Here is a 13,906-nt window from a genome sequence, read left to right on the forward strand (position 1 = left end):
TTTTTGTTATCCAGACAGGCCCGCAGCCTGCATACTGGCCAGAACCTAGGTCCTGAAGAGCTAGCGTTGCTTTTGGTTCAGAGTCTGCAAACTGGCTGGATTTAGCCTGTAGACATATTGTGTTTGGCCCACATAGCAGTTCTTAAAATTTTGCATTTGTTGCCAGCGTGAAAAGAATCCTGATTTCTGGCTTCCTTTTGAAAGTGAGATGGGGCGGTGTTTGGCCCACAGCTCTGTAGGGAGGCAGTTGGCCAGAGCTGAGCTGCAGCTTCACCCTCAGCACAGGCTATGTGGTCCATAGTTCACCCAAGGACCCACTCCTCATCCCAGGCCAGCATCAGAGTGGACAACTGCTCATTCTCATTGCATTCAGCTTGCAACTGTGGCTTGACCAGCTTCTTCCTGAATAGGAGCAGGTGAACAACAGCAGCCTGTGAAGTTGTTGCAGGGAATATACATAAGTGAATAGAACCTTTGACGCGTGTGCATAAAGATATGGCCTTGGTTCAAAGAGCAGAACCTGCTTCATGCTAGAAGAGCTTGGTGTTTTAGAATTTATTGCCTGTGGCTTTAACCTTGAGGTTCCATGGTCCATAGCATCACCTATAAACTTCCTGAAACCTCAATTTGATTTACATGTGGGGTGTACCACATGCCACAGTGGTTGGGGAACAGGTCTAGTATGTGGGGGAGGCTGCTCGGTGGCTGCAGGATGGTGGGTACTGCCTTCTTCAGGCTTTTACATTCTCATCTTAAATGACCAGAATAGCCCTGGGCATGGAGTGCTTATGTAATAGATTAGTGAATGAGCAGTGATGCTTGCGGTTTCAGGCTTTGTCCAGATGGCAGGACCGATCCAGATGAGTAAGGAGTAAGGCAAAGCGCTAGGCTTCCTCCAAAGCATTCAGCCATTTTGATTTTCATCTCAGGCCTTTAGCCTGATTGTGGAGGGAAGGGATACCTATGCACCATGGCTGTGGTGTAGGAGCACTGAAGAACCCTGATGCCAGGCACTAGTTAGAAAGCCCTGGGGTCCTGAATAAGGCACTCCGCATGAGCAAAGTGCCTGGAGAGGAGAGGTGTAGTAAAACTATGATTACCGGTGCTGGGGCTGTCAGGTAGAGATGTGAGATCCCTTTAACCAGAAATTACAAATTTTGAAAAGATGCTAGGAATCTACCCTTTTTGGCGCAGTCTCAGCACTAAGGTTTGCAACTAAATTCAGGACCTTTATTAATATTATTCCATAACACTGCAGGCCAAAGAAAACACAGCTAAGCCAAATGTGACCCAGTGGGTTTGCAGTCTCTGCCTTTTAAGCTTAGGAAGGTAAGAGAATAGAGCAGAGGCTGTGTGGATACTTATGTCATTTTCATGGGGGAGGGGGATTTTATTTGCTCGAGTGTCTTTTGTCTAGAGGACGCAGATTATGCCCACACATAATGATTCACAATAAAAGACCATTACCTCTTTCTCAGGCAGAAAAGCAGGCAGCCATAGCAATGACTTCCAGCTTTAGGAAATGTATTTCTTCCCTAACCAGGTGAAGCCATTTTAGAAAGACAGGGCAGTAAGGTGGGGTTCTGCGGTTACTCCCCACATTTTAGGTTAGACTTTTAAATAGGGAGATTGGGGTACACATCAGAAACCAACATCTATCTTTGAGGCACTTACTAAGGTGTAAGTGACTGGGGAACCCTGAGGCACAAAGGCTTTCCTGGCACTCACTCAACACTGCAATGGCCTGGGACACTCCCAAATTAGGTTAGACTCAGAAACAGGCCTTCCCTGGCAGCCCTGGAATCGGGGGAGAAATGTAGTGCCTCTCCATTCTTCTTTGAGGCTGAGCTTTTGTAGAAACTGAAAATCTCAGACAAACCCGGAAGTGTTGTCCAAGGCCCAGTCTCCCTTTAACTAGGGAATGGGTATGTGACTCTAGAACAGGCTTGTCACAGACCAGACTGGCTAAGGAATGGATGTACTTGTGTAAGGGCCTGAAGTTTGTGAGCTCTCGGGCCTATTTCTTAAGTGTTAGCATCTACCAGGGAGACTATAGCAGCTATCCTGTTTGTTTCTTGGGTTTAATTTGTATACCTTTGGCCACTAGGCTGTTCATTAGCACTTCCACCAGGGGGCAGGAAATAGAATATGAATCCATGCCAGCTATTCTGATTAAGGAGTTTAGTGACAAACAAAAATGGAATGTGAGCTGGCTAAGCCCCTGGATCTCATATATCGAAAGTCTTCATCCATTATTAAGAATTAGTTCTGTGCCTCACAGTAACAGAGACTTATTTCAATGTATAGATACTATAAACATTTTTTTAAATAATAATCTTTCTTTTAAACAGTGGCATTGCTTTCCCCTTCTAAAACTAAGACATCGAATAATTAATTTACCTTCAATACTGGTAACCTGTGAGTTTTACCTAAAAGTTTTATTTGATAGCCACATACTTCAGATATTTATTTTGGACCAATATATAAATAATGGGCTTTTAGAGGCCGTATTTGCTACGAAGGCTAAAAATAGTAATAAATGTTACAGTTTATATTAAGGCCTTAAGACGAATGCATCCAGGTAGCAATTAAATAGAAAAGTTAGTCTTTTTATCCAATGCTGGCTTAAGATATCATACAGAGGTATTGGGTAAGTAGGATCTCTAAGATCATTAGGACTTGCAGATTATCATATTTAATTGAATCTACCCTTCTTTTTTTAAAAAAATCACATATATGGGTTATTTTAATTAAAATTAAAGGAAAGATTTATTCTACGGTTATCTTACTCTCCAGTTATAAAACAACTTACCATGGTGGTCATTTTACAAGCTCTGGTCTAGGAATGGAGGATTTAGTCTAGCGAGGGCTTAAAGGGGCAGCGTTGTCACAGACTAGGTCTGGGGAGATTGCGTTATCTGATATCTAGTTATCTGATGATAGCTATTAGGGGATTGCCTCATGCAACCTCTGTCTAGGTCCTGCCTTCAAGAAGCATCCTCTTGCTCACTGCCAGGCTTCCATGGGCAGATCCTGTTTCTGAGCCAAGCATTAGATGGCTGGATTAAGCCAAGCATCACAAGCTAAGAATAGCACACAGGAGAGCAGGGTGGCCACATTTATCTGCCAATGGGATGCTTCCATTCTCCAGGCTTACTCTGTCTTACAGAGGGAGTGATTTCCAGAAATGTTGAAGCATAGTTTAAGGAGCCTCCACGCTTAATTTCTAAGTCACATTTGGGTTCAAGGAGCAAATATTCCCTTCACATTTTATCAGTTTTAGCTTTTAAGAAAAAAAAATCATTTTATTGAATCTGTGTTTTGGTACAGTAGAACCAGAGGAAGAGGGAAAAGGTAAATAATGAATAATTAATGACTTATTTCCTCATGGGGATGATCTGGATATATATAACTAGTGTATAGAGCAGGTAAAAAATGCTTTTGGTTTGTGCTTTTACACGTTTCAGATTGTTTGGCTACATTTAAAGCCATGCACATGTGGCACATCATTTACTTAGAACCAGATAGGATTTCTAAAGCAAAAAGCAAGAAAGGCACAGGCTCCTGAGGGCCATGAAGTGAAGGCATTTCACATGTGTCTTGGCAAGTTGAGAAGATCCTGATATGGTGGTCTGTTGTATTATAATAATCTCCTAAGAGCTGAACTTTTAGGATAATGAAGAGCCAAGGAATATGGTCTTTTCCTACCCCTAACTAGGTACTGAGAAGCCAATGCATTGACAACAGCTGACAGGGTAACGCTCTGTGTCCCCTCGACATGTGGGTGTGGTTGGTACCTGAGTCACTAAAAAAACTCCCCTGAAATGTTTCTCTCTGTTCCCTTAAAATTGCAAATCCTCTTCATAAGGGTTAATATCCTTAGTAGAATTTTTGTATATGCTCAAAGAATTTGCTTGTTTGGGGGCTGGGGGGAAACAATGAATTATACAGGTAGGGCTCACCCTTAAATATTTTCCCATTTATTTATTTTGCATGTGGCATGTGCACACCACAGCACGTGTGGAGGTCAGAGAGGGCAGCTTGCTGGAATTGGCTGTTTCCTCCCATCCTGGAGGTCCCAGAGACTAAATGCCAGGGTTATCAGGCTTGCCAGCAAGCACCTTTACTCACTTACTGGCCCAGGGTTCACATTTTAAAAATGCATTCTTCTTTTGAGTTTTTGTACACACACTTAGGCTAAGAAGAAGAGCCCTTAAAGAGGGTATTTTTTTTTTTAAATCAAAAGTAAATTCAAATAGTACCCATCATTTGACAAATATAGAGGACAAATCATTCATGTAGACACTGTGCTTGAGGATGAACAAACTAGGATAAGAGACTGAAAGGGATACTTCTGCAGTAGAAGACAACTTCTGGAGGTTGTAAGTTCTGCCCCACAAAATCCTCTTTCCTTGGTGACACAGTTGTCCCTGTTTCCAGCGCATGGACATGGACCGGCGGAGGGAGGATGCCAGGAACCCGAAGCGCAAACCTCGCTTGATGGAGGAAGATGAGCTGCCCTCCTGGATTATCAAGGATGATGCTGAAGTGGAAAGGCTCACCTGTGAAGAAGAGGAAGAAAAGATATTTGGGAGGGGTTCTCGCCAGCGCCGGGATGTGGACTACAGCGATGCCCTCACAGAGAAGCAATGGCTCCGGGTAAGTGTGGCTTTTAAAACCTTCCTGGTGGTTGGTGTGTTTTTGGTGACTTGGCTGGAATTCTCTGTGGTGAAAGAGGGGCCTGGGCTCCTGAATATTGAAGGCGGCTTCCTCGTGCATCGGTCCTTCTGTGTTTCCAGGCAGTTTTAGGGAAAAAAAAAAAATAAGAGTGACAGATTTTTTTGTTAGAGGAGAATTGGCCATAAGAAGTGAGGATTATTAGGGCTGTGAGACACATTATTGTTTTATGGTCAATTGTCTGACCATGCCTCACTTTCTCAAAATGGGCGAGAGGTCCTTAGAGATTGCTTTAATTGTTCACCCTTATTTCATGGTCTTTAATCATGGATTTAATTCTGCGTGGCCTGCACAGAGAGTTCAGGGTTGTTTTCTAGCCGTGTGATTTCATGGTTATAGTGCATTTAGATTTGGAAGGTCCTTTGTGCTGTTTGGTTTTGATGAAGAAATTGAAGCTCAAAAAGTGTGTGTGACTATTTGGGGCACACAGCTGGATAGAAATATAGTCAGTGGCTACTGGTGTGTTTGCATGTCAACGTCGGCTCGGCACGATTTATCTGTTTTAAATACTGATGATATACCTGGACTGGGGTCAATGACGGCAGGGAGAAAAGAAAATGTTATTCTAAAGTTTGTGAGGATTTGTTTTTTCCTCTTCAGAAAGTGGTAATTTCTCATTTTGACTGGGGACTGAAATCGCATAATGTTCCTTTGGGACACCAGAAATATCAGCATTCTCCTAACAGTCGTGTGTGGGAATATCATGGCGAGTGGGGTTTAGCTGTACTTTTGAGCAGACTTAGTGCCTAATAGGCAGAACAGCCTGGGACATGCTTTCCAGACAGGGCCAGCAAAGCAAGTGCTGGAAATAGTATGTGCAGTTGGGTAAAAACCAAACTAAACAGAAGCCAGTGTTGGGCACCATCCATTTTCTCAAAGGGAATATAATTCCCAAGCTTTGTGAGCCAAGGATTTCGAGGCCTGGGTCGTAAGAGGGTAGGTGAGGAAAGAGGAACTGGGAAGGATTTTGAGGTTGGATATCCAAGGCAGATAGCCTTGGTACCCCTGGAGGAATGATTCTCTCAGGGCATTGTGTGATGATGACAGGGACGTGACCTGAATTTTGAAAAGATGGCATCTGTGGTATTCTGCAAAGAAAATCCAAGAAAGCATTCCTCATGTTTATGGTTGAACAATGGCATATGAAATGGAACTTGTGTGTTATTGTTTCCCTGTCAGACCCAGGCAAGGGTTCTGATGGCCTCAGAATGCAGCTCTAGGAACTCCCTCTGACTGTTACGGTCATCGTTGTATAATTAAGACTCATCCTATAATATAAGGAGATTTTGCTTAATATTCATGTCAGAGCTTGGAAGAATTGGATTTCCTTTCTCTTTATTTAAGCAATATATTAATCACCTGAAGTGTTATTACCAGAGAGGAAACAAACATAATCTAGGCCCACAACTTTAAAATTGATTTTTTTGATATGAATAATCTCCCGATGTGATAGGCATAATAACCCTGTTTATTGGTCAAGATTGTAGCCGAACTTATCTTGTGTTTTATAATCATAAGGAATTACTCATAGGAAGAATGACAACATTAATCTTGGGAGGTCTACGCGTTAGGCTAGCTTATCGTCACTTACTCTCTCCTTCTTGGTACCCCATATGTACAGAAACATAGTGAGTGATTGTGGAAACGGACTATAGTCCTAGAGAAGCGGAAGTTACTGGCTTCCCAGTAGGGCTTGGAGAACATTCTTAGTACATGCAGCCAGCTCCCATTTCATCTACCGCAGGCACGTTTCAAAGTAGAAAACTAGTTAGTTTTACAGAACAACCTCCTCTACGGAAACCCCTGGGTACACCTAGCAGTGTGTCAAGTCATCCAGGAGGGCAGGAGCTGTTCTCAGTAGAGCTTTCATGGAAAGTACCTTGTTGGCATTCTTTTCAAAAACTGCATTTCCCGTTCTGCATGGTCTGCTTGCTGTTAAGTAAGACACCTGACCCCCTGACTTCAACCCTTGAGAGATACAATCCTATGTTGTTGTTGACCCAGGAGCAGTCTTGTTTAATATATGGCTATTAAGTATTTACTGCAATAACATGAAATTGGAGGGGCTCTTAGGGGGCTGGGTATGTAGAGATGCTCTGTACCGCTAATGATTGGGATCTTGAGTACTCCCCAGCCAATGTGGTCTTGAGAGGGAGACTGGCAAGTATTACAGAGTAAGATATGCTCCATCAGGGCTGAAATTATTCTTTTTCCTGGCAGCGCTGTATAAAGCCTGCTTGGCTAAGGCTTGGAAGATACATAGAATCCTAGAGCTGGAAGGCAGAGTTGGAAAGTGGCTGAATGGGGCTGCGGCCATCCTGCACGCTCAGCCCACACTCTATAGTGTCCATGCCAAGAGGCTGGCTGGCCCTCGAAAGCAGTACGCTGTCTTTTTGTCCTCCAAGCCCCAGAAGTTCAAGGTCAGCCTTGAAGGTTGGTTCTTCCTCCCTCTGGACAGAATTCTCCTTCCCTATAGTTCCTCCCTGGCCTTGAGTCTATGCCCTAGAAGAGACAGAACAATGCATTTTCTGTCTTCACAATGCAGGTTTAGTCTGGCATGGACTTTGCAACCCTCCTCTTTTCAACCTTTCCTCATCTTTCACGGCTCAGTGCATTGGTTGTCTCCGAAGATAAACACTGATTACACATCCCAGGGTGCTCTCATGTTTCCTTGTTTGCCCCTCAGTCACAGCACCATTCCGGGTTCCCAGCATTCTCAGGCTTTGTCTGATTTCCTGGCTGGATGGTAAGCTGGATCGGGGGCTGTACCTTATCAAAGTTTCAGACTTCCATGTGCAGCTATTATGTGCCACTGGGTGTCACAGTGAAACAGACTGTACAGTGGAATGTAGATATGGTGGTTCTAGCCCCTGCAGTAGCAGAAGCACCTAGCCACACCCATCTGTGAACCTGTCCTGAACCGTAAGTCGGGGTAGTTTCTCAGGCATGAAAAGCCCGTGGTGATGGTTCCTGGGTGAGGGCGCCTCGTTCTTCATGGCATTCTTAATGTAGCCAGGCTGGGTGAGCATCCGCCAGCTTGGTCAGTCTCTGTCCACGTGAGCTCTAAGAGGGGGAAATGGCATGGTGCATGGGTACAGGAGCCTCTGCCTCATCTGTTCTGCATACTTTTATATATGTCCTGCTGTGCAGGCCTCCTCTGTGTGGCCACCCCAGCTCACTAGAGGACAGAATCATGTGGCTGTGAGCCCAGGAGAGTGCGATTGGATCAACATCTGGCATTCTCACCTCAGGATACTCAGGATAAAAGTAAATGATGGTACTGCTGTTTTCCTGACAAATGCAGATTCCCCACAAACAGGCTTTATTTTAGCATTGGAATATGCTAAAAATTTCCCACATACTCCTGGAGAGAGTCTGTTTAGCTGGAAGGATTTTTTTTTTAAAGCATTTTCCTCCTCAATTCATAATGTTTTAAATGAGGAAAATCATAATTTCAAACACACCTTGTGTTATATATATACATATATATATATATATATATATATGTATATATATATACAGTATTTTAGGTTAATTTAAAATCCATTTCCATTGAAACTTAAAAATGCTTTCGGTAGCAGGCAGCTTCCCAGTTTTGGAGTAACACTGTTTTTTTTTTTTTTTTTTTGATAGTGGTCAGTTTAATGTCCCCTTACCCAACCGGACATCCTGGGGACATCATATTGTTTTCCCAAGATAGTGTCTGGATAAAGATAGAAGCTATTGTTTAAGCATGACCTTGGGGGCATCCAACTGGGTTCTCTCCTCCCCGTGAGTCTCTGTGAGAGTTGGCCCAAGGTTGATGAGCAGCTGTTAGCCCCAGAAGTCTCTGTGTACATGCACACCTGGTCCCTCTTTGTGATCTTGGAGGCTTTGGTGACTGGTACTTTTGACGTCAGGGCTCCTAGCCACCAGCTCCAGCCAGAAGCAGTTCTGTGTTCTTATGTTTCATTAAGTCTCTCAGTTTTTGTTTTGTTTTGTTTTGTTTTTGTCTAAAAGGACTCTTAGCTCTTTCGTGTGTTGGCTGCTTCCTGAACACTATGTTGGAATATGTGGTATACGTCAAAGCCAGCCCTTTCCTCCACAGTTGCCCGTTTACCACCAAAGGGTTGTGAAGCCTGCAGTTTCTAGGATCTGATGGTTGGACAGATCCAGGAGCCTTTTTTAAGACGATCTGTATGGTGTGGAATGTCTGACATTCACAGGTTTTTCTAGAAGTTTATGACCCTAAGAAAGACATAGTGAGAGACTGCCCTAGAAGAAGCTCTGCGGGGCCTGAAGGTCAAGCCCCATTAGGTTCCTTAGTGGACATAACTCTGAGCATGCCTTGCCACCTCCCACACCTTGAGGGGTTTTGTTGTTTTCTGAAGACATCTATTGATGTGTGTCCGTGCCTGTGTGAAAGTATATGCAGGCATGCGTGTGGATGGGTATCGCTATGTATATGTGGAAGCTGGAAAAGGAGGTCAGATCCATTGGAATTCACATTACATAAATAGGGATGCTCACTTCATTACACTGGTCTAGGATATGAACTCCACTCCTCGTGATTTTATACAGCAAGCACTCTTAGCCCTTGAGCCGTCCCACCAGCAACCTAAAGTTTTGACCCAGAAGGGACAGTATTTCATTTTAGCCTCAACAGCAGCTCAGTGCTGCCAAAGATCTGACAAGATCAGGGGTACGATCCCCAGCAAGATTGCCTGTAACTTCAGATACCAGCCACATTTGGGGAGGGTCAGGGGCCCGCATGCCTTTTCCTGACTGACTGGCTTAGATGTTTCCATGAGCACTTTGGATTCATACTTTATTAGAATGGCTCACAGAACTCAGGAAAATACCCCTGCAGCTCTGGTTTCATGGTCATGTATGTGACTTCACCTTTCCTTGTAGATTCAAGGTGTCTGAGTCTCCTACCACATCAGCAGGTACTCCAAACAGGAAGTCCACTGACCTTTAGTGACCGGGGTATTCATTAGAGCTTTGTTAAATGGACATGAATGAGGAGACCATTGGCCAATTCCTGGACTTCAGTCTCCAGGCACTTTGGCCTCTCTGGGAATCAGTCTGGATATTATGGTTTGAGTTTGATATGTCCTTCCAAAATCCCTAGCTGCTGAATGCAGTCCATTGAGGGGCCACTGTATCATGACGGCTTTTACTTCAACAGTGTATTAAGCCATTGATGGGTCCATAGAGTGACATTATTGGGAGCTGGTGGTACCTAAACCCTGAACGGAGAAATACAGTCAATGGAGAGTATGGAGGGTGTCTTGTCCTCAACATCTTTCTGTCTCACCCTCTGCTTCCTGTTACTGTGAGGCAAAGTAACTGTCCTGTGCCACACTTCCACCAGAAAGAACAGCCAGCTGACCATGATCTGAAATGTTTGACACGGTGAGTCAAAATAAGCCTTTCTCCCTTTAAATTCTTTCTGATGTCTGTCCCAGCACTGAGAAGAGAGCTAACGTCTAGGCCAAACTTGTAACAATCTAGCCACACTGTTGCATCTGCGCTCTATTTGTTTGAGTTATTTCCTTAGGTTCTTATATGGCTACCTTTCTTCAAACCCTTATTCCACCCTGATCTCTTCCAACCCCCAACACCAGGTAGGAAAGAAAGGTTAGAGGGGGAAAGGGGCATAGACCTTTTTAGACTACTTCCTGCTGATTAGAGATGTCGTGTTTCCTGGGATATCTCCAACCAAGTCTTCTTGTCAAACCGCAGCAACAGCAACCAGGAGCAGCAAGGGAAGCGGGCGGCAGCCGCCTTTTCTGAGCACCTCCCCCGTCCCCACCCCTCTCAGGGCTCTGGCATCTATTTCCTCTCCAGCCAGGGTCCCCAGAACTAAACTATCTGTAGCTGGCAAAAATATCATGCCCCTCCTGGAACAGGAGACAATCATAGTTATTGGCTGTAGACAAACTGAAGCAGCCTCATATTCCACATCTAGGATTGAAAGAAAAACATATTCATAGAATATAACTGGGTTTTTAAAGAAACCAAAACTCTCACTACATTGTTGGTCCTCTGTGACCAACTCTAGCCAAAGCTCACCAGAAGTCACTTCCTTACTATGGTAAAGATACTCCTGTCACTTGGCAAATGCCAAGGGTATAGACACTCCAGGCTAAGAACCTAGGAGTTGACAGACAGGCAAGAATTATTATCCAGCAGGAAGCCCCTATCTTCAGGCCTGACCTCTCTGCTTATTTTCCTTACATGGAAGGAGCCTCTGCACCTTGCCTTCCTTTCATAGATCAACTTCCTGGGAAGAATGTTCCAGTGCCATTCTCAGTAGCTCCCTATCTCCCCAGCCTCTCTAGGTCGGGGTGGGCCTTTGGAACTGAATATATTCTGTGATGGAACACCACAGATGGATTTGCTTCTTGGTGCCTATAAACTAACCAAGAGACAAAGGAGGGGTGAGGGGCCTAGTACTGCTCCAGTGAGGAGACCACTGGAGTTAATTTGCAGAGCAGTATCTTCTGAAGAAGGAGGAAGCAGTGGCTCTTACTGGGGCAAGCTCTGCATATGGGTAGACATCACCATAGACAGAGACGCAAGTATTTCTAAGCATGCTAAGTTTGAGGTCATTTACCATGTTCAAATAAAAGATGGGTGGTGAGAGCGTTCCCGAGCATGCTCAGCTCATTACCACATGTTTAAAATAAAAGAAGATGCATAAAAATAGAGGACTTAGTGTTACTATGAACATAGTTTTCCCCCAGATCACCCAAAATGAATGACTTGATGATTTAAGCTGTCTCCTTTTAAGATTCTCAAAGAACCTATATTAGTAACTTTTTTGTTGTTGATAATGGTAACAAAATACCCAACAGGAACAACTTCAGGGAGGAGAAAGTGTTATTTAGGCTCATGGTCCAGGAGCTACTTAGTCCATCCATCATGGCGGAGAAGGCAGAGAAGACACCTACCTGCTGGATTGAACTCAGCTGTAACTTCTGGGGCTTGCAGCTGGTCACATCACATGGCAAATGGGAAGCAGAGAACTTCAGCGGAACAGATGGATAGCCTTTGAAACCCTAGGCTCGGGCAGCCTGAATCAGCCCTCTAGTCTCTATGTCTCAAAGTTTCCAAATTCCCTACCAGCTTGGGGACCAAGGGTTCAAACACATGTCCCCACATAGAGGACATTTCACATTCAGGCAATATCAGACAGTCTTAGCTGAAGTCAAAAAGAACTACCTCCTTTGAAAGCGTGTCTTTTAAAAGGCCAGCGGCTCACACTCAGCTATTTCACAGTCCTTGAAAATGCCCACCTTCCTCTCATGGCTAACAGCTTCTGCCGCCTAGAGAAGCCTGGCTAACATTTCTGTCTGCTGATGGGCTCATACTGCTCATACTGGTTTGGAAAGCAAAGGCATTCTTTGTCTCTGTGTATTGACCTTATCCTCATTTTGATTAAGACAAATCAAACAATGGCTCTCGTTCTTACCCAGGAGATAGCCAATCTAGAAGGTGTGGAAAAGCATATTAACGTGACTTAAAAATACTCTTCTACAGTGGGTATTTGGTAGCTTCTTCAGGGTATACCCAGGGTGTTAACAGTGTCATATTAAACATTAAACTTGTATGCATCGATCTGTTTGTGCTCATGATATAATTGGTGTCTTGCAAACTTCTTTTTTTTTTTAAAAAAAAAAAATATCCTGTATCTTCTGTTTGAGAGCAGTCATTCCATCTACTAATATTGGCAGAGAGTCATGATGAGAGCATAGATAGGCTTTTCATGGACTTCAGCCATGCGCGTCCCCCGTGAGATGTTTCTAGCATCATGATGCTGGTATAGTTCTTGAGGACAGGGGACTTTGTCAAACTGGGGTTACCGAAAAGCTGGAGGGTAAGCGGACTGGTGATTTCTGGAGGGCTTCGCTCTGCTCCTTTGGTCTCTCTGCCAACTTCAGAACGCTTCTCTTCCTTTAAATGCTTAGCGATAACCTGGAATTTGTTTAATTGCTGAGTGGAGTGATTTTGCCCCCCAGCACTTGGAGATAATTAGAACACGCTGTAGATTGTGTGCTCTGTATAATGTGTAATTACAGCTGGGTGGAGACAACGGATTTTGGAGAGCAAGCCTTTGTCACGCGGCAGATCCGATGTCTTGAAAACATGGTTTTGAAAAGTCCCTTGGGGCTGGAGAGATGGCTCAGTGGTTAAGAGCACCGACTGCTCTTCCGGGGATCCTGAGTTCAATTCCCAGCAACCACATGATGGCTCACAACCATCCATAACAAGATCTGACTCCCTCTTCTGGAGTGTCTGAAGACAGCTACAGTGTACTTACATATAATAAATAAATAAATTAAAAAAAAAAAAAGAAAAAGAAAAGTCCCACTTAACTTGTTTAGGATCATGAGCTTCCACGGGGCCTCACCTGTCCTCTGTGCGGTCTTTAAACACTGTGTGGATAAAGGTGACTTCAGAGGCTCCTGGCATTGAAGGAAAATGGTTTGTTTTTCTTCTTTTTTGGAATGATGCCCTCTGTAGTTGGACCCCAATATGTTTATGATGTGACAGAGATGAGGCCAGTCAATAACACAGGTATTGTCAGAGGCCATGAGATTTCAAAATGAGCCTCTCAGGAGGAAAGACAGAATACCCGTATATTTTTCTTTTTCTCCATAAATCTTCTACCAGATGAGAGTATGCATTTCTCAAGATCTTTGTACGTGAATGGGGTCCCCATGATCACATCTGCTTTTCGTGAGGGAGGACTTTGGGAGTTTTCTTTTCACAAAGCCTGATCTAAATTAAAGGAAGTGAAGGACTCCTCAGATAGAGAACAGTGGGGGGATGATCGGTAAATCAGCCGTAAAGCTGCCTGTGGAATTTACTTTGGCATTTTGAAGGTGTTACAATGCCAGCATGCACATTCAGACAGGATGGATACCTGTACTTGGCCACTCGGTACAGGCAGCCAAGGTGCCAAACTCTAGATTATAGAAGGCAGACTGTTCCCTGAAGGTTTTGTTCATAAAGTACCAGGAAAAAAAAAATACAGCCGTGCAGTGGTGGCACACTCCTTTTAATCCCAGCATTTGGGAGGCAGAGGCAGGCAGATTTCTGAGTTCAAGGCCAGCCTGGTTGGTCTACAGAGTGAGTTCCAGAACAGCCAGGGCTACACAGAAAAGAAAAACCCTGTCTC

At 44.1% G+C, this 13,906-nt stretch overlaps 1 protein-coding gene across 5 annotated transcripts in view; it reads left to right on the plus strand.

Moving 5' to 3' along the window:
* Positions 1-13,906, plus strand: part of Smarca2 (SWI/SNF related, matrix associated, actin dependent regulator of chromatin, subfamily a, member 2) — a 173,218-nt gene that overhangs the window by 111,527 nt on the left and 47,785 nt on the right. For all 5 annotated transcript variants that reach the window (XM_031390004.1, XM_031390008.1, XM_031390006.1 and 2 more), the window contains one exon: positions 4,441-4,659. In XM_031390004.1, the coding sequence (XP_031245864.1) occupies positions 4,441-4,659 (219 nt within the window). The remainder of the gene's footprint in view (positions 1-4,440; positions 4,660-13,906) is intronic.

Source organism: Mastomys coucha, unplaced genomic scaffold (assembly GCF_008632895.1).
Source record: "Mastomys coucha isolate ucsf_1 unplaced genomic scaffold, UCSF_Mcou_1 pScaffold21, whole genome shotgun sequence".
NCBI classification, from domain to species: Eukaryota; Metazoa; Chordata; class Mammalia; order Rodentia; family Muridae; genus Mastomys; species Mastomys coucha.